Genomic DNA, 22,006 nt, shown 5'->3' on the forward strand with positions numbered 1-22,006 from the left:
AAGTTTGATTAACTTTCAGGATCTGGGCTGTGATTGGCTGCACAAGGCTCTGATGTCACATGCAAACATGGGGTTGACTGAACTGAGAGCAGGGCTGACAGAGCTAGCAGTGTTAGTGATGATACATGAAAATTAGCCAGCTCAGCTTACACTGTCATAGTATGAATGTGTGTGTGGATGGGTGAATGAGCGTAGTGTGTAGTGTGAAGCGCTTTGGATAAAAGCGCTATATAAGTGCATAGCTAGCTAGCTAGCTACTATCACATTTCCAAAAGGTTTGATCTGTGAGCCTTGTTCTTGAATGAATAAAGTAATGAAGTCATTCTTGTAATGAATTGAATACGTTTTTTTTCTAATGTAATTGGTTGAGTCACCTTTTTAGCCTCTGTAAAAAAAATGATGCACTCAGTAAAAGATAATTTATATTTATATTTTTCTTTTAAAGTCATGACTGATTAATGGACTGTAGGCCTCCTGTTGCCTTCCTCAGATAACTCAATAAGTTTCTTTCTCTATCATATTCAGAATTTAAAGGTTATTGGTGAAAAATGTGTTTAGTTTAGTGACACACTGGTGTTTAAATGCAGCCCTATCAGGAACATAGAAGATCTCCATCTCATTGATTTGGTAGCATCACTCACATTACATGGATGAGTTGAATAGAAGTGTTCTAAACTTAACCTTGCTGTTTTTCTGCCTGTCTCTCTCTCTGTCCACCCACCAGGATGACTACGTTTTAGAGGTTCGTCACTTTCAATGCCCTAAGTGGCCAAAGCCTGACGCACACATCAGCAGCACCTTCGAGCTCATCAATGTCATTAAAGAGGAGGCAGCCAGCCGCGACGGACCAACCATCATCCACGATGAGTCAGTCATACATTTGATTAATTCTTATATTCTGTCAGTCATACATTTGATTTATTCTTATATTCTGTCACCACATCACTAAATGAGTTGATTTCTAGGTGCAGCAAAACTTGAAAATAGAATTTCCCAGTAGATAGCACTACAGTTGCATATTACATTGTAGTTAACATTAAGTTTCAATAGCCATATCTTATTTCAGGCAGTAGATTGACAGATGATAATTTGATTCTTTGCTGAAATAATAATTCAGTTAATAATAATAATTCAAATTAAATCACTGAAGGATTTAAATTTTACTCCTTTATTATTTAAGCAATATCTCATGAGTGATGTTGTACTGTTTATCATCAGACCTACAACCATTAATGCCATCTTATACAACAGTTCTACAAGCACCATTTATTGGTTAACAGTAATAACAACAAATTATATTAGTTTATTTAATCATTTGTTTGGCTCCACCAGCACAAATAGCTCCACAGCTGACTGCACTGTTGCCATGCAACACGTGTACATTTCAATGGCAGATATAACCTGCCTGGAGATGTGGCTCAAGAGAACGAACACACCACCAGCTCTCTCACTGATTTAAGTGAAACGAGATCACTTTTTATGGAGACTATGATAAATTTGACTTCTGCCAACTGCTTCAGGTTCCACACTGCTAACTTGAATGTGAATGAGGATTTTTGATTTTGACACTGGGCCCCTGATGTGAATGAAATTGATGAATGATGAAATTGGCTTAAAAGCCCAGCACTCTTCCTGGGGCCATGATCAACACTCATGGAATGCCACTTCTCTAATCAAATTACTTGGTTGAAATGAACGGTTATATAATGAATATTATATCATATTGTTTTTTTAATTTAATGATGTGATTGTAATCCCCAATTTAGTTAGTGTTGAGAAATGCATAGAGGAAACCTTTAAAATGAAATTATCTGACTCCAACACAAAATCCTCACCTATTTCTCTGCGCTGATCGTTTGATGGGTAATGATGAGCAGGAGACGTCCGAGTTCTCAGTTTAACTTCATTTTATTACAATACGTCAAGAAATGTGCAGTTTACAGAGTCTCTGGTATCAATCCACACGTCCCTGACACAACATTAGGCTGGTCAGATCATGAAGGCTGGACCAGTCTACTTTCTGAACCCATTTTATAGCCTGACACAAGTTTTCTAAGAATGTAGCTAGATCTCTCCAGAAGGTGCCTCCTCTCGATCTGCTGATTTGTCAGTTTAATCAATACGCGGACATGTCATGTCACCAAGCAGAGAAGACAGTTATCTTTCTGCTGTCCGTGACCTGACCTGTTAACAAAACTTTCAAAACAAAAACTCCTGCCTTGCTATGACTTGCAGAGATATTATTAAAACATAAAGCATAAAATATATATTTTTGTGATAATAGAATCTTACTCTAAGTAGGGCAGAGGAAGTTTAAGCAGATGGAGTAAATGTATTTGGTTTACCAATAGTTTAGTCAACAATATTAGCACATGAGCATTATAGAAAAGCAGCTTGCATGATTAATCTATAAATGCACAGAGAGGGTACATACAGACAGTGAACCAGGTCCGCATAGATAGTGACCTACGTCAACAGAGACAGAATAACAGATTATTGTAACAATAGTTCCATAGTGTCCACCCCCAGATTAATATGTTTTCTGTCTGTGAACAAAGAATGGTGTGAACAAAAACTGAATCACTCCAACAGGCATAAAAAGACACTGGTCTGACTGGAAGTCTATAAGTTTAGTGAGGAAAGACGCATTGTTTTACTCCTTAACATCAAGTGGCAGCCCCTTCAACCCCCTAAATCCCCCCACAGGTACTGCAGGAAACTGCACAATTAAGCATAATGAAAGTGTCTGTAGTATTGACACATATTAGTGTTCTTGAATGACACTCTAATCCAGCAGTTCTGTGCTCATGTTTATTTATTAGAATAATGAAGATTGCTTGTCGCATCTTCAAGAAGAAAAGTGACTAATTGAGCACTTCATTTGGTTGCTACGGTGCAGCCGGCTTACAACACCGAGGAGATTGTCAGTTCGAGGCTCGTCCTAATTGTCTGCACACTCATTATTCAGCCAGGCATGGGTTGTTAGCAGCATTTTCTGCTGCGCTCCTGACAGGCCTGCTAATGGAAGAGGAGACCCTTTACATTGTGAAGGCGACCCGGCATTCTCCAGGGAGTTTCATGCGGGCCGTTCTGTCATCCTCAGGTGGATCCATTTGCTAATCCAGTTTTATGTTGGTAGTCTTCACTACCTGGCTGTACTGCTGTCAAGGATATTTCAAATGCTGAGTTGTAAAGGTTTTTTACTACACCCCACATGAGGAGTTCTGATAGTCGACAGACAGATTTTTCCATCGCCATGAGATTTAAGTTAAAGTACTGAGAGCGCAACATCATAAAAACACCTTGTTTCTTTTCTAAAACATATGCTAAAAGCTTCATTAGCAGTGGGGGAATGATGCAACACATACTAATTTAGCGTAGATACAGCTACTATAGTCAGAACATCTAATGATGGGCAGAAATGTGTTTTTGGCTGCTCTCAAATAGAAATAGGACTGAGTTTATGTTCCAACACAGGAGCTGAGATATGTAGTAAAATAATGTAAAACTAATTAAAGTAAAAAATGACAAAGAGATTTCAGTAGATGACAATGGTATTAATCTTTCATTTATACATAAAAAAATATTACAAGCTTTTCAAAATGTAGACATGTTGTTTTGGGCATGTCTTTCATTGAACATGGAGCACATATTTGAAGGCACCATGTGCTGAAGCTGATGTAAATCAAGAAAATGTCATAAAGCAGCTGATGATTTGAAACGTAGCTACAGTCTGTGGTTTCCCTCAGACTATGATTTCTGGCAAAATGTCAGCTGCACACAGAAAGCAAAGTCAACAGTATAATGATGAAGCACCAGGAGATACAGTACATACTGTAAGAGCTTCTCCAAGCTACACAGCACACTAACCCCAGACTGTGTGTGTGTGTGTGTGTGTGTGTGTTTTGTGTGTCAGGTTGGGAGCCGTGTCAGCCGGCATGCTGTGTGCCCTCACCACACTGTCTCAGCAGCTGGAGAGCGAGGGTGCTGTCGATGTCTATCAAGTGGCCAAGATGATCAACCTGATGAGGCCAGGAGTCTTCACAGATGTTGTGAGTGTTACAACTGCAACTAAAAATAAGTTCCAAGCCACAATTCTGGGCTCAGTGGTCTGGGTTCTTATGGTCAACAGAACCAAATAGTTCTAGTGTTCCAAAATGCAGCAATGAGGCTTCTTCACCAAGCTGAGTCCCTCCAGCTTGTTTAACTCTATGTAAAGGAATAAGCCTATTTCCCCATTTTTTGGGTCTAAGGGAAAAATTGGAATTACAATTTGTGAAATCGGTTCAATCGTCTGCTCTCCGACTCTGGATCAAGCAAAACACCGGAACAACTCCCTAGCAACAGTGAATTGAATTCAAACAGTCATTACAGTTGAATAATAACTATGTTTGAACAGAAGAATTTCAAATTAAATTGACATCGCTAATAACTAGAGCAGAGGTCACTAACAGGCGGACCACGGTCTGGGTCCGGGCCTAGACGCCGTCCTATGCGGACCCAGACCTATAATCAATCAATTATTGAGGGATTCTACATTATGGTCCGGCCGCTTCTATTTTAACCAGCACAGCTTTTCTAGTCTTTAAGGCATTTGCTTAGCAGACCTTACAGACCAACTGCATCCCATGTGACACTGCTTAGCCAATCAAATTTGTGTAAACAAAAGCGCAATTTTTTTTTTTAAATGCAGCTTTAACCTAATGAGAGAAAAACATTATTATTATTATTATTATGATACTTCAATGTTTAGCAACAATAAATATTTTTGATATCTTTTTGTCAGTTATATATATATATATATATATATATATATACACATATATATATAAGGGACTATATATATATATATATATATGTGGATATGAATACCCCTGAAAGGAGAGACAAGTTGTGAATCCAGTATACAGTATAGTGTTCTGACTGTTCTCCTCTCTGTCTTCATCTTCTCTGTCTCTGACTGGTTCCCAGGATCATTACCAGTACCTATACAAAGCTCTACTCAGCCTCATCAGCACCAAGGAGAACAGCTCCTGTATTCTGGCCAGGGACATTAATGGGACCATGGTGTCCATGTCTGACCAGTCTGACCAGGCAGAGAGCATGGAGTCGCTGGTGTGAGAAAGGCCCTCCGGAGGCCCAGAGCTGAGCTGTGCTGAGCTGAGGGTGTCTTTTGGCTCCAAACACCCTGCAGGGTCTCTTAGTCCACAAAGGAGGCACTTAACTTTGTAAAACGTCAAGGAACTATTGTGAACAAGACTTTTTGAGGCCTTTTTGCCAGACTCTTGGTTAAAATAAATAACCTGATTACTTTTTTACACTGATAAAAAGTTTTTGATATTTATTTTTTTTGCCATTTTATGTCTTAATGTTCTCCTACTGAAGGGTTTGCACCTGCGTTTTTAAGTTTCACGAGGGCATCGTAGGCAACGAGAAACACTTTTCTGTCTTTTCTTGTTTGCACTATATAATGTCAGTGTTACTGCCTATACTAAAGCTGACTCACTTGGCTTTTCTCCAACCACTCAAGCTCTGATGTTTTTTTTGACATTCCATGGCTTTGGCCCTTATCAAATCAACCGCTTCTGTGAAGGACGTTGCTGTGCCTGTCACCTACCAGTTGATTTAAGGTAATGGACGAAAGAAGGCATGAACTCTCTCCGCCTCAGTAACAAAATGCTGTTGGACTTCAGCTCCGTGTGACCTCCTCTGCCCTGCTCATCTCTAGTACTCATATTACCACTCATCTATCACGAGAACCAAGATCTTTGAACCTCTTGCCACAGACAAGTAGCCCTTGTTTTTTTAAAGTAGTTTCCTCTTCACTGTTTTTTGAGTTTTTATGCCTTGTTTTCTTGTCACTCTCCCTCTTATTAGCGGGTCACACCCCTGTTAGAATACCTAAGGTGGTATAATAACTGCTACTGTGAAAACCTTAATTTGTTTTCTTTGTATAATGCATATTATGCTTTTTAATATATGGAAATACTGTATGTATACATATATAAATATATCCTTATCATAATAACTTTGTGATTTTCGTACTTGTCCTTTGTGGCCTCCTGCCTCAGGCCGGTTGATTTCCACCACATCTGATAGTTTACCACTCCAGTACTACGCTGGTTCAGAGCCATCTGGAGCCTCCTCCCTCTGTCCTCGACGTTCTTTATGCTGCTATGTCATCTGAGCTCACACTCACACACGCACACATACAAACACCACCAACAGTGGTTTGACATTTGAAACATTTGACAAACTACAGCAGATGATGCAACAACATGACATTCCTGATCTGTTTGAACGCCACGTTTTATTTATTTATCTTTTGCTCTGTCATGTATTCATTCTAACAGCCGAGCACGGATTCAGAACACAGTGGCCTGTATGTAGAGCCCTCAATTACTCACGTGCACCTGTGTGTGTCATTACAGGGTTGAATCAGTCTTAACTGCAGGGAAACAGCAGACTCAAAAACAAGCTCTATGCAACAAGTAGGTTAGCTTTTAGAAATGTGAAACAGGGTTTAAACAGTCTTTGGCTTCCCAGTGTTAGTCTCGTCTCAACACAATGGCTTCAGATTTATTTGAATCACTTTAAGGTTCTTTATGTTTTGAGCATGGTGAATAGTATATCTCTGATCTACCATAACTCTGTTTGTTATGAGCTGGCGTTTGCTATGAAACATGCTTTTTGATTCTACTTATCCATTCCTGACTTCAATACAATATAGAACTTCTCACCTCCCATCGCCACTGCCTGTATAGTGTTTACAGAATGGCAGAGTGAAGTTAATGCTCAGGTGTGATATAATCATATATCTAACATGACAAAGTATTTCCTGTAGCATGGAGTAGCATTGTTCTAGTTCCCAGTCGTTCTTATAATGACCCACAATCAAGTAATGCTATTGTGTCTTAACTCAAGTTAGTGTCAATGGAAAACATTCAATATTCAAACATTCAAGTTGTGCTTTGTTGCATTTAATGAAAAAGAACCACTCAATGCCTCATCATTCATGTTGTGTGATTGTAGATGGCAGCTCATTGTAAATGTGTTGAAAGCAACAATGGTTTTTGCTTTCAACATATTTTTTTATTCTTTTCTGACTCAGATAATATGACAAGAATCTGAAAAGGGATGAAATGTAATCAATAACACTCAGCAGTACCTACTGTAACCTACTCCAAATCAAACCAACAATATGCTAGTCGGTCTCTATTTCCCCTTACTGTCTGTGGCACATTTATTACCATTTAGGAAAAATGTCAAAAATGTCAAACAGCTGGCATGTGGTTTGGCCATTGTCACTCAAACAGAAGGAAACAGTGACTCAACAGGATTATTTTCATCTGCCAATGGAAACACATGCATGTAATATATCTGACTTTGGATACATAGACCCACTTATTGGTATAATCAATTAATTGTTTTATAAATTAATTCATTATCTGGACTTGATATTTGGTGGGCTGAAGCGATTTTTTAGTTTTCTCTTTTGTGACACATTTATAGATTATTGACAGTCTTATCCTTCGAATTCTTACTTTACTGACAAGAAACGACACACTACTCATTAACCATGTGGCCTATCTCTCTAAAGCATCTGTTAACACATTGAAACATAAACTTAACCTGTCCTACCATACACACATGCTTTTTTCACCAGTTTCTAGACACAAGCATCCACAGTGTCATAAAAAACCACAAGCCTTTGACCAGATTTGATTTATCTGCCACAGTGCACATGCCTGAGAAGCTCATTTTATGTCACAGACTGTAAAGTGCTCTCTGTCTGCTGTTGTTATTAAAGTAATTGACTAGCATCTTGGAGAAAACAGAACAGGTGGAGATCCGTTGCAGATCCGTGCTAGCTGATCACCGCTCCAGCCTCCTTGTGGACATAGTTTCCCTTCCTCTCCCTTTTCCCCAGACATGTATGTATTTTTAGTGGTTTTGTGGCCTCCAAGTAAGAGCAGAGTCTGCAATGTTTCCTGCTTTAGCTGCAGTAACCCCTCACATGCACACATACACACATTTTTCCACACATGTACATTTCTTTGACATGAGGATGTTGTAATGTAGCTGCTGGGTTTGATGAAACTGTACCATCCATGATGTGAAATGAACACTTGTGATTTAGAATTTTGAGTCATAATGTGAAAGCGATTTTTCTTTTTTTCCACACAGCACAAAACAGATAATGTGTCAAATGCGAGGGGGGCTAATGTATTTACATTTATTTTGAAACTTTTACCAAAGACTTGAATCCTGCCGTGCAGAAACAGCTGCTGGGCGAGCTTTCTCTCTTTTTTGCCGATTTCTCTCTCCCCCTCTTTCCCCCTTATATTATGGGCCTATTTGTATCAGCATCCTGAGAAAAATAGTTTCAAAGTCTCACTTTAGTAGCTGTTTAAACTTCATCATCAACATCCTTACATGCAGTTGTTGTCATCATTTGGGACAAAGAGATAATGTGCAGAGAGAAGAGCAGTAAAGATTTCTATTACTGTGTATCTCCTTCTGAAATGGGGACCATATGAGCTAAACTATCCGCCTTTAGGGGCAATACTACAAACATATTTTGTTTCTGGGTCTTTTGATTTTACTTTATTTTTTTGTGAAATCCACATTTTGCCTGTGCCTGCTCGTAACAGAACAGTGAAAGTCATTGGTAAATCTCTATCTGTCTGTCCTGTCTGCCACTGCTGAGCTAACTTTCAACATGTTAACTAGCCGATAACATGCTAGTTATAGTCAGTCATAGCTTTTCAGACTAGTTGTAGTAGAAAATACTACCTCTTGGGTGAGGAGAATTAATCAAAGAGCATGTTTAAGTTCCTAGTAGTTGTCTTGGTAACACTTTACAATAACCATCATTTATAAATGGTAAACAGATAGTTTATTAATGTTTAATCATCATTTATAAACTGTATATAGGCCATTTAGAATGGTAAATACATAATTTATTCATGTTTAACTAACTAATAATTTACAAATTACAAATAGATGTAAATTAATATATATATACATGTATATTAATGTACGTTTATAGTTACTTTACCATTAACAAACAATTAAATTATAATGAATAGTTTATTAATAGTTTTAGTTGCACTCATTTTAGCATTTTAACATCATTTTAAGTATGCTAATGATTTTGAAATGATTCATGTACCTTTTAGAAATTGTTTGAAAACATTTAAAGATTAAATATGTATAGCACTTTGTAAATGGGTAATAATTAGTTTATAAACCATCTATAAACATCACTTAGTTGGTTTTTGTAAAGTGTTACCGTTGTCTTTTATGAACAGACATCAAATACACTGTCTAGGTACAGCGGGAGAATCAATTTGTCAGATTTAAGAACTGCTAAAGGTCCCGTCTTCAATTTCCAGTCCCCAGATTCTCTGAATCCCTGGGTGTAGCCTCGGTATTTAACCCTATATGTAAATTAGCTGTCCTGAATATTCAGAGCTCATGTAAAGAGCATGTGTGTTCACACGTGTGAGCTTTGTGCTCTACATTTAGACATTAAAGGGAGACAAACCATACGCTCCCATGCACCCCTCATTGTTGAGGTCATATACAGTCCTGTACTAGGCCGTGACCTTAAAAACAGACGACTCATACTATGGCCCAATCTCTGATGCTGACTTTTACACACTCAAGAGACAAGGATAGGCCTAAACTTATGGCAGAAGACTTATAATTAAAATCAACAGAAAATATACCACATTGTCTTGCTACAAGTTGCCAACAGGATAATACGGTAAAGCTGTTCATTAAAGCTTCTCCACTGACTGCATCATCTCTTCTGTGAAACAGAGCGGTCGTTCACAGCTAATATGATAGCTGCCTCAATTTGTACCTCGGAGCTAATTACTGTCATTACAGTATGCAGTTGCTTAGATTTGCCTGTAGAATGTACTGATGGAGTGAACTTAACTGATCAGGGGCCAGATTCACAAAGCGTTCTTAAAAAACTTTTTTTTATCTTCTTTCTTACCTTACCTTATCTTTTCTAGAAGATAGAACTTGAGAACAAATGAGATTCTGAAAAACAAAGTTCTTAGATTTCTTCTCATATTGCGTCACAATTTTAAGAGAAGCCCTCAGCAGTCTTAAAACAGCTAACATGAAAAGGAAAGTCCTGATATATATTTACTTAAACAAATTTGTATGCCATTTATTTGATTTCTTTAATATTTAACTTAGCCCTAGACAATGTGTTAACAAAATGTGAGTAGTTTTTTGTGAATGTATCAGATAAATATTCTGGCAGTTGACATATAATTGAACTGTCAGTCTGTGTGACATGTCGGCCTGTTCCTAGAGTACACTACAACGTTCTCTCAGTAAATCACAGAAGCAGTTGTTGTATCTGATACTACTTAATTAATGATCCAGTGATCTTGAGTTAAAAATCTAAGAACGTCCTAAGTGAGAAAACTAAGAAGTTCCTAAGACATATGACAATTCTTAAGAAGAAAAAAATGGTGAAAAGCATTTAAGAACATTCTAAGGAAGATCTTATTTTGTTCTTAAGAATTTTCTTAAAGTTTTATCTTAAGAACACTTCTGTGAATCCAGCCCCAGGCTCTTAAGATGGTCATTCTATCATTTCTCCTGTCCCTATTCATGTGATTCTAATCATTGTGATCATTCTGAATGAAGCGTGTTTTGTGTTGCAGACACAGCTGTATTGTCAATAAGAAATGTACATACATTTTGTTGCCTCTGTAACTCAGCCCTTCTCTGGAGTGTCAGTGTATCACTATATGTATTGACTGTGTCAGAAGAGTTTGAAATTCCATCACTCTAATTTTCTGCATTTCTCCTTTGTCCATGATTAATACCATAACTTCATTCTTTTACCATTTCTTAACATGTACCACAAAGCCCAGGATTCAAATCTGACACCAGTTATAAACCTGTGGGCTCTGTTCCCTCCAGTGGAACTGGCTCTGCGTCTCTGTTGGTGGTGACGTGTTTGGGTGCCAGGCGTCTGTCCAGCTTGTGCTCATCATCACATTCCAGTTTCCAGCTCCGCGCCCTCCAGTAATGTTCAGGCAGTGATGGTGATATTACGATGTTATCTCCTCTTTTGGTTTTCATCCACTGGAGGCTAGCATTCTGTTGCCAGGCATCAATTGCTCTTTCTCTAGTTTTCTCTCCATTGACCCATTTTGGAAAGGTTGCTGTTTCTTCCTCTTTTGTAACATGAAATAAGACAAAAAGATGGAATACTTTTTTTTCTTTTGTTGAAAGCTATATTAAAGCATTCTATTATAGTGTTATTTAATATGTAAATGGTATTGCTATACATAAAATAAAATATGGGTTTTGATGTAATTTTCTGAAATCCTTTGTGTGATAATATTTGTGCTTTTTTGTGTATTTTATTTCAAAGTGACATTTTTCTATTATTATATGACCACAGAAAGCAGCCATTTAGTGAGCCTCCATTACTGATCATATACACTTTCATGTGAGGTCATGCTGGGTTGTACCTTATACTAAGGCTTCTGTTTTTTCTGCTAAAAGAGAAATTTTAGATGCAAATGTAAGATAAACACAAAAATATTTTCCCCCCCAAGCGCTTGAATAACAGCTCTTTATCAAAGTCTATTTGACTTACAAATGCTATAAAAATTCAGCTAACAGCATTAAAAAACTCCAAGTAGATCTGAGATGGCTGCAGGAAGTTTTGGAATGACGGCATATTTATGGTAATTCTAAACAATACGTTATCTGTAGAATCATGTAACTCAGTATAAGGTAGTTGTCACTGACTTTTGCAGCTCATGTTGTCTTGTTATTTCCAGATACACATTTGATATGTGACACTTCTCTGCAAATTTCCTTTAATTTCATCCATATTGAATTTGTTTATTTCACATAATTGCTAATAAGGCTAAATTAACTTTTGTCATTTCATATTGGTTTTTGTGCTATAAATCAGTATAATGATATTTTTTGATCCTCAGGATGTTCCTGAGCATACATGTGATTATAATGTAATGACTTCATTACTGTCAGGCCGGGCTCAAGACAAGACTCTGCAGAGCAGGTGTACTTCTCTTTATTCAAAAAGGCAGGCGGATTAATCCTCACAGAGTGAAACCAAAGTGGCTACAAAACTCCCTGAAGCTGAGCTAAAATGATAATAAAGAAAAGTCGCTCCAAAGGAGGAAAAGCACTGTAACACTATCACTACTCTAATAAATTAAACTAATAAATCCTAAGCTGAGATACAGGATATACAATCTAATCTAACAAGGAGGAAACTAACAAATAAAAACTACAACAAACAAAAGGCGCTCCAAAAGGGAGGGACCAAACCTGATAGAGAAAATAAAGGATTCTACAAAACACTACGATAAACCTGGAAAAGGACTAAAGGGGGAAAATAAAAATGAATACAAAATCACTCCAACAGGAGGAAAAACAAAACAGCTGACTAGAAAAACTATGAAGGACACCATCCAGCACATACACACTGAAGATTGATATTCGCTGGAAACTATTCGAATATTATTGGAAAATCGAACCTTGTAGCACACTTTAAAACTCCTAAAGATAGGTAGGCTAAATAGACTTACAGATGAGATGAGTCAGGGTGGAAATCCAGAGTGAATTGTGTTACTGACCAGGTGTAGGCCTATCACACAATGGGGCGGAGCTCCCCTAAAAGGCGTCCGATCAGAAACAGTGCAATGCTGCAACACATCCTACGTAAATAATATTTTGAAAAAAGAATTCAAAAATCTTCAAAATCAAGGATGCACACCTTCATGCCATGCCCAAGCCACATACGAAATCTGAGGTCAGTCTGACTAACGGTGAGCGAGATATGCCCCACACACACACACACACACACACACACACACACACGCTTCTTGCTCTTATAGATAGATTTGAAGTAAAAAAAAAAAGTATGGAAATAGAAATCGACTTCATCAGTCATAATGTTGTAAGCCTTTCTACACTTTTACAGATTTAATGAATTGATTAATTAATTTCTATTATGTATTAAAGTTCAATGTAAAGGCAAAGTTCTGCAAATTCAAAGACCAGATATGAATAGGATGAAAAATATATATCTACAAAGTGACCTTGCATAAACATACAATACATATTTACAGAATGAGGGCATAAATACATTGCTCATCCCAAATTCAAGTGCATCCACAAAATGGAAACTTCAGTCTTGTAAAACTAAAATAAAACTTCTTGAAAAAACTACAAAAGACAAAGGAATTGACTTGATTTACTCAAAGTCACCTCTGGATGGGCACGACTCTATAAAACAGAAAAGAGAGACAATTTAACTGAATTAGTCTCATAAAACTACTAAATTTGGAACTCTAGTTATAATCATTAAGCAAATTATTTTGTGTGCTTGCTTGCAAAAGCACACTAACTACTATTCACCGGGTCTATTTTTATTCTTCCGTTTCTTCCGTGTCATTTTTCGGTCGACTACTCCCCCCAGAGTTTTTGCCACACATACACAAAAAAGGTATCAAATCGACCGGCTCGCCCATGACAAATGTGCTATGACTTTTCTAAGGGTTTCGACAAACGGTTTTCAAATCATTGGGCAAAAACACGTCAAAACATCCCCCCAATGTAACCCTATGGAGAGTCTAGAGTGGTGATGTCATCAAGCAGAGTGGAGAGGGAGAGAACGAATTGCAAAAAAATTTATTTGAAAACTGCGCTCCAGGCCGCAGATTTCACTCTACAGAAATAATTTATACATAGAAACATAGGAAAATTTGTCCTCTCACTCACAATCCTCTGGTAAAGCTGTCAGAGTTATAGTCTGGGCATAGGACGCACAGATGCGCCAACAACACGCACAAACTGCCTCATTCGCTCCCATATTAAAAACTCAGGAAGATTTCTGAAAAAGGGAGATCTAACAGTTTTTTTAGATCGCTCTGACAAAGCCATTTTTATTTTTCTTAAAAAAAACAGACGTTGAGGAAGAACTCAGGACGCTCAAAGTGAAGTTGGATCAATGATAGGTATTATGGTTTTGCCAAAAATGCTTTCTGTTCGAGGCCAGAATTTCCACTTTGTCGACCTCTGGCTGCTCAGTGTGGCGGAACTGTCTCCACCGTCAGTTGATTTCAGTTGATTGCTCTGCTCTGATTGGTCGACTCCACCTGGCCACCTGGTTGCTTAGCTACCAAAGCCCCCCCCCCCCCCAACACAGACATCTTAACTGAAAACAGTTTACTCTAACTCAGCGGTTCCCAAAAAAACGCTTTTTAGCCGCACACCCCCTTCTATGTCCCGACCATGTTGACGCACCCCCAATCCCCCACACCTTCAAAAAAAAACAAAATGCAATAAGCTTTTTTATAGCCGTATTAAAGGCGGCATGTTTAATCATGCTTAAATGAGAACACATATAATAAAATAATCACCATCACAACAATGCGGTCTCGCATTTGAATTAACCTGAACACAGTTTCAATATTAAGAGCAAAGAGCATGATGACAGGCTCAGGATCAGAGGCAGAAAGCACATAAATTGGGGAAAATGTTATAATATTTTGAGCCGCGTTGAACAAAAATTGCAGCAAGTTTAAATGAGCATGGAGCTGAACATCATCATAATCATCAATCATAACACAGGTTGGAAAAATGGACGAAGATAACTTCTTCTACGCTTCATTTGAAGATTAAGTGCATTTTGAATAGCCTGCATTTATTTATTAATTAATATTACAGTTTTTGATTTTACATTTTACAAAAGAAATGTTAATTTACGCTTCTTTATTGTGTGGGGGGAAAAAATGTAATTGTGTTATTATCAGACCGCCATTACATTTTTCATCTCGCACACCCCCTAGAAGCAGCTCGCGCACCCCCCAGGGGTGCATGCACCACACTTTGGGAATCCCTGCCCTAGACAATAACAGGTTATCTTACATAATTTTTGCTGCTTCTTCTAGGGTGGGTAGATAAATATCTTACCTTATTAGGTGAACGGCCATACATTCATATATTTTTTTTCTCATGATAACGAGTTAATTTCATTTGTTTTCTCGAGATAACGAGATCATTTTCTGGAGATCTGTAGTCCAGACACGTAGCCAGCAAAGGGCCCGCCCATTTTACTCACTGGCCCACCCAGCCAAGTATGATAAAAACATATTTTGTTACAAAAAAATATAAACATGGATGTAAGAAAGGAAATAAATGTATAATTGTATTTGTAACCCAGCCCATGTGGGATGAGCCTCTCCACACCCTGGAACTCTGCGTTGTGTTGTTTATGATGATGTAGGGCGGAGGAGGGACCAGTCGGACATGGGTGGTCATTTTATTTGCGGCTCAACTATAGCACATGACACAGAAATGCAGTGCCACCCACCTTCCTACAAGTGCTGATTGCACTTTGATTTTTATGATTTTCGTGCTTTATTTCTTACAGTATTAAACGGTAGATAAGGTGTCAACGCACAGCATAACATAGGCCTGCATCAGACAGAATTCTCACATTAACAGCAAGTGGTTTCAGTACCACGGACAGCTCATGCGTAACAGAAAATGCACAGATCATTGCCTACGGCAACCAGTTAGTGTGGAAACCAGTAAGGACACAACACCGGCCTTTAGACTTTCTGTTGTCTCACGCCAGTGTTAACTTGTACTGTTTAAGATTGAGCTGCCAGCCGTTCACAGCCGTGTTCACATTGTTTTATAAATGTGGTTCATATCAGACTGCGTGTGAACTTACAGTCCTGAATTGTGACCATTGTGAAATGCGACATGACTGTTCAGCCTGAGGTCGCATTGGAAAATATCAGATCTATATCCGATTTAGGATCACAAAGAGACCCGGTTCTGATTTAAAAAAAAATTTGATTCCATCTGATCTGTACTACATACTGTACAAAACAAAACAAAAACAGATACATATAAGCAAAAAAAACAAAACAGATTTGGGCCACCTTTGCTTGCAGTAGCCCATGTTGTGTGGCAATCTGCCATAAAAATTGTCTGCTTTATTTGAGTCTGTATTTTAATGTTCAAAATCCACACCCCAGTCAACTCTCCCTTGTTAAGCCAATAGGAATCTGGCATTCATTGACTTTCTTCTTTAAATACTCAGCAAAAAAAGATAGCTGTGTAATTTACCATACCCTGGACCAGTAGTTCTCAACCATTTTGAGTCGCGACCCCAAATTTAACATGCATGTTGTCTGTGACCCCCCAGTAATTTTGTCGCTGAGACCCTGTGAACCACTAACTCTGCCTCTGAGACCATGCGAACCAGTAATTCTGCCGCTGAGACCATGCGAACCGCCGACTGCCACTGAGACCATGCGAACCTGCGACTGCTACTGAGACCATGCGAACCAGCGACTGCCACCGAGACCATGCGAACCGGGGACTCTGTCGCTGAGAGACCATGTGAACCGGTGACTTTGCCGCTGAGACCATGTGAACCAGTAACTTTGTTGCTGAGACCCTGTGAACCACTAACTCTGCCTCTGAGACAATGCGAACCAGTAACTCTGCCGCTGAGACCATGCGAACCGCCAACTGCCACTGAGACCAAGCAAACCGCCGACTGCCACTGAGACCATGCGAACCTGCGACTGCAACTGAGACCATGCGAACCGCCGACTGCCACTGAGACCATGCGAACCTGCGACTGCTACTGAGACCATGCGAACCGCCGACTGCCACTGAGACCATGCGAACCGGCGACTGCCACTGAGACCATGTGAACCGGCGACTGCCACCGAGACCATGCGAACCGGTGACTCTGTCGCTGAGAGACCATGTGAACCGGTGACTCTGTCGCTGAGACCATGTGAACCAGTAACTCTGCCGCTGAGACCATGTGAACCAGTAACGTTGTCGCTGAGACCCTGTGAACCAGTAACTCTGCCTCTGAGACCATGCGAACCAGTAACTCTGCCGCTGAGACCATGCAAACCGGCGACTGCCACTGAGACCATGAAAACCGGTGACAGCCACTGAGACCATGCAAACCTGCGACTGCTACTGAGACCATGCGAACCGGCGACTGCCACCGAGACCATGCGAACCGGCGACTCTGTCCCTGAGAGACCATGTGAACCGGTGACTCTGTCGCCGAGACCCTGTGAACCACTAACTCTGCCAATGAGAACATGCGACCAGTAACTCTGCCGCTGAGACCATGCGAACCGCCGACTGCCACCGAGACCATGCAAACCGGTGACTGTCACTGAGACCATGCAAACCGGCGACTGCCACTGAGACCATGCGAACCTGCGACTGCTACTGACACCATGCGAACCGGCGACTCTGTCGCTGAGACCATATGAACCAGTAACTCTGCCGCTGAGACCATGTGAACCAGTAACGTTGTCGCTGAGACCCTGTGAACCAGTAACTCTGCCTCTGAGACCATGCGAACCAGTAACTCTGCCGCTGAGACCATGCAAACCGGTGACTGCCACTGAGACCATGCAAACCGGTGACAGCCACTGAGACCATGCAAACCTACGACTGCTACTGAGACCATGCGAACCGGCGACTGCCACCGAGACCATACGAACCGGAGATTCTGTCGCTGAGAGCCCATGTGAACCGGTGACTCTGTCGCTGAGACCATGTGAACCAGTAACTCTGCCGCTGAGACCATGTGAAGCAGTAACTTTATCGCAGAGACCCTGTGAACCACTAACTCTGCTACTGAGACCATGCGAACCGGTGACCGCCACCGAGACCATGCGAACCTGCGACTCTGTCGCTGAGAGACCATGTGAACCGGTGACTCTGTCGCTGAGACCATGTGAACCAGTAACTCTGCCGCTGAGACCATGCAAACCGGTGACTGCCACTGAGACCATGTGAACCTGCGACTGCTACTGAGACCATGCGAACCTGCGACTGCCACCGAGACCATGCGAACCTGCGATTCTGTCGCTGAGAGACCATGTGAACCGGTGACTCTGTCGCTGAGACCATGTGAACCAGTAACTCTGCCGCTGAGACCATGCAAACCGGCGACTGCCACTGAGACCATGTGAACCTGCGACTGCTACTGAGACCATGCGAACCGGCGACTGCCACCGAGACCATGCGAACCGGCGACTCTGTCGCTGAGAGACCATGTGAACCGGTGACTCTGTCACTGAGACCATGTGAACCAGTAACTCTGCCGCTGAGACCATGTGAACCAGTAACTTTGTCGCCGAGACCCTGTGAACCACATAGACCATGCGACCAGTAACTCTGCCGCTGAGACCATGCGAACCGCCGGCTGCAACTGAGACCATGCAAACCGGTGACTGTCACTGAGACCATGCAAACCGGCGACTGCCAATGAGACCATGCGAACCTGCGACTGCTACTGAGACCATGCGAACCGGTGACTGTCACCGAGACCATGCGAACCGGCAACTCTGTCGCTGAGAGACCATGTGAACCAGTAACTCTGCCGCTGAGACCATGTGAACCAGTAACTTTGTCGCTGAGACCCGGTGAACCAGTAATTTTGTCGCTGAGACCCTGTGAACCACTAACTCTGCCTCTGAGACCATGCGAACCAGTAATTCTGCCGCTGAGACCATGCGAACCGCCGACTGCCACTGAGACCATGCGAACCTGCGACTGCTACTGAGACCATGCGACCCAGTGACTGCCACCGAGACCATGCGAACCGGCGACTCTGCCGCTGAGACCATGTGAACCAGTAACTTTGTTGCTGAGACCATGTGAACCAGTGACTCTGCCTCTGAGACCATGCGAACCAGTAACTCTGCCGCTGAGACCATGCGAACCTGCGACTGCTACTGAGACCATGCGAACCAGCGACTGCCACCGAGACCATGCGAACCGGTGACTCTGTCGCTGAGACCATATGAACCAGTAACTCTGCCGCTGAGACCATGTGAACCAGTAACGTTGTCGCTGAGACCCTGTGAACCAGTAACTCTGCCTCTGAGACCATGCGAACCAGTAACTCTGCCGCTGAGACCATGCAAACCGGTGACTGCCACTGAGACCATGCAAACCGGTGACAGCCACTGAGACCATGCAAACCTACGACTGCTACTGAGACCATGCGAACCGGCGACTGCCACCGAGACCATACGAACCGGAGATTCTGTCGCTGAGAGACCATGTGAACCGGTGACTCTGTCGCTGAGACCATGTGAACCAGTAACTCTGCCGCTGAGACCATGTGAAACAGTAACTTTATCGCAGAGACCCTGTGAACCACTAACTCTGCTACTGAGACCATGCGAACCGGTGACCGCCACCGAGACCATGCGAACCTGCGACTCTGTCGCTGAGAGACCATGTGAACCGGTGACTCTGTCGCTGAGACCATGTGAACCAGTAACTCTGCCGCTGAGACCATGCAAACCGGTGACTGCCACTGAGACCATGTGAACCTGCGACTGCTACTGAGACCATGCGAACCTGCGACTGCCACCAAGACCATGCGAACCGGCGATTCTGTCGCTGAGAGACCATGTGAACCGGTGACTCTGTCGCTGAGACCATGTGAACCAGTAACTCTGCCGCTGAGACCATGTGAACCAGTAACTTTATCGCAGAGACCCTGTGAACCACTAACTCTGCTACTGAGACCATGCGAACCGGTGACCGCCACCAAGACCATGCGAACCTGCGACTCTGTCGCTGAGAGACCATGTGAACCGGTGACTCTGTCGCTGAGACCATGTGAACCAGTAACTCTGCCGCTGAGACCATGCAAACCGGCGACTGCCACTGAGACCATGTGAACCTGCGACTGCTACTGAGACCATGCGAACCGGCGACTGCCACCGAGACCATGCGAACCGGCGACTCTGTCGCTGAGAGACCATGTGAACCGGTGACTCTGTCACTGAGACCATGTGAACCAGTAACTCTGCCGCTGAGACCATGTGAACCAGTAACTTTGTCGCCGAGACCCTGTGAACCACATAGACCATGCGACCAGTAACTCTGCCGCTGAGACCATGCGAACCGCCGACTGCAACTGAGACCATGCAAACCGGTGACTGTCACTGAGACCATGCAAACCGGCGACTGCCACTGAGACCATGCGAACCTGCGACTGCTACTGAGACCATGCGAACCGGTGACTGTCACCGAGACCATGCGAACCGGCAACTCTGTCGCTGAGAGACCATGTGAACCAGTAACTCTGCCGCTGAGACCATGTGAACCAGTAACTTTGTCGCTGAGACCCGGTGAACCAGTAATTTTGTCGCTGAGACCCTGTGAACCACTAACTCTGCCTCTGAGACCATGCGAACCAGTAATTCTGCCGCTGAGACCATGCGAACCTGCGACTGCCACTGAGACCATGCGAACCTGCGACTGCTACTGAGACCATGCGAACCAGTGACTGCCACCGAGACCATGCGAACCGGCGACTCTGCCGCTGAGACCATGTGAACCAGTAACTTTGTTGCTGAGACCCTGTGAACCACTAACTCTGCCTCTGAGACAATGCGAACCAGTAACTCTGCCGCTGAGACCATGCGAACCGCCAACTGCCACTGAGACCAAGCAAACCGCCGACTGCCACTGAGACCATGCGAACCTGCGACTGCAACTGAGACCATGCGAACCGCCGACTGCCACTGAGACCATGGGAACCTGCGACTGCTACTGAGACCATGCGAACCGGTGACTGCCACTGAGACCATGCGAACCGGTGACTGCCACTGAGACCATGTGAACCGGCGACTGCCACCGAGACCATGCGAACCGGTGACTCTGTCGCTGAGAGACCATGTGAACCGGTGACTCTGTCGCTGAGACCATGTGAACCAGTAACTCTGCTGCTGAGACCATGTGAACCAGTAACGTTGTCGCTGAGACCCTGTGAACCAGTAACGTTGTCGCTGAGACCCTGTGAACCAGTAACTCTGCCTCTGAGACCATGCGAACCAGTAACTCTGCCGCTGAGACCATGCAAACCGGCGACTGCCACTGAGACCATGAAAACCGGTGACAGCCACTGAGACCATGCAAACCTGGGACTGCTACTGAGACCATGCGAAAAGGCGACTGCCACCGAGACCATGCGAACCGGCGACTCTGTCCCTGAGAGACCATGTGAACCGGTGACTCTGTCGCTGAGACCATGTGAACCAGTAACTCTGCTGCTGAGACCATGTGAACCAGTAACTTTGTCGCCGAGACCCTGTGAACCACTAACTCTGCCAATGAGAACATGCGACCAGTAACTCAGCCGCTGAGACCATGCGAACCGCCGACTGCCACCGAGACCATGCAAACCGGTGACTGTCACTGAGACCATGCAAACCGGCGACTGCCACTGAGACCATGCGAACATGCGACTGCTACTGAGACCATGCGAATCGGTGACTGTCACCGAGACCATGCGAACCGGTGACTCTGTCGCTGAGAGACCATGTGAACCGGTGACTCTGCCGCTGAGACCATGTGAACCAGTAACTTTGTCGCCGAGACCCTGTGAACCACTAACTCTGCCTCTGAGACAATGCGAACCAGTAACTCTGCCACTGAGACCATGCGAACCGCCGACTGCCACTGAGACCATGCAAACCGCCGACTGCCACTGAGACCATGCAAACCGCCGACTGCCACTGAGACCATACGAACCGGCGACTGCCACCGAGACCATGCGAACCGGCGACTCGGTCGCTGAGAAACCATGTGAACCGGTGACTCTGTCGCTGAGACCATGTGAACCAGTAACTCTGCCGCTGAGACCATGTGAACCAGTAACGTTATCGCTGAGACCCTGTGAACCAGTAACTCTGCCTCTGAGACCATGCGAACCGGCGACTCTGTCGCTGAGAGACCATGTGAACCGGTGACTCTGTCGCTGAGACCATGCGAACCGCCGACTGCCACCGAGACCATGCGAACCGGCGACTCTGCCGCTGAAACCATGTGAACCAGTAACGTTGTCGCTGAGACCCTGTGAACCAGTAACTCTGCCACTGAGACCATGCGAACCGGCGACTGCCAC

At 42.9% G+C, this 22,006-nt stretch overlaps 1 protein-coding gene across 2 annotated transcripts in view; it reads left to right on the top strand.

Moving 5' to 3' along the window:
- The window catches only part of LOC131968891 (receptor-type tyrosine-protein phosphatase gamma-like), a 519,997-nt gene extending 513,969 nt beyond the window's left edge, over positions 1-6,028 (top strand). For both annotated transcript variants that reach the window (XM_059329944.1, XM_059329943.1), the window contains 3 exons: positions 725-867; positions 3,917-4,052; positions 4,972-6,028. In XM_059329944.1, coding sequence (XP_059185927.1) covers positions 725-867; positions 3,917-4,052; positions 4,972-5,121 — 429 coding nt within the window. In that variant the 3' untranslated portion in view covers positions 5,122-6,028. The remainder of the gene's footprint in view (positions 1-724; positions 868-3,916; positions 4,053-4,971) is intronic.
- The last annotated feature ends 15,978 nt before the right edge of the window (positions 6,029-22,006 follow it).

The sequence above is a fragment of the Centropristis striata genome, chromosome 3, assembly GCF_030273125.1.
Source record: "Centropristis striata isolate RG_2023a ecotype Rhode Island chromosome 3, C.striata_1.0, whole genome shotgun sequence".
NCBI lineage: Eukaryota > Metazoa > Chordata > Actinopteri > Perciformes > Serranidae > Centropristis > Centropristis striata.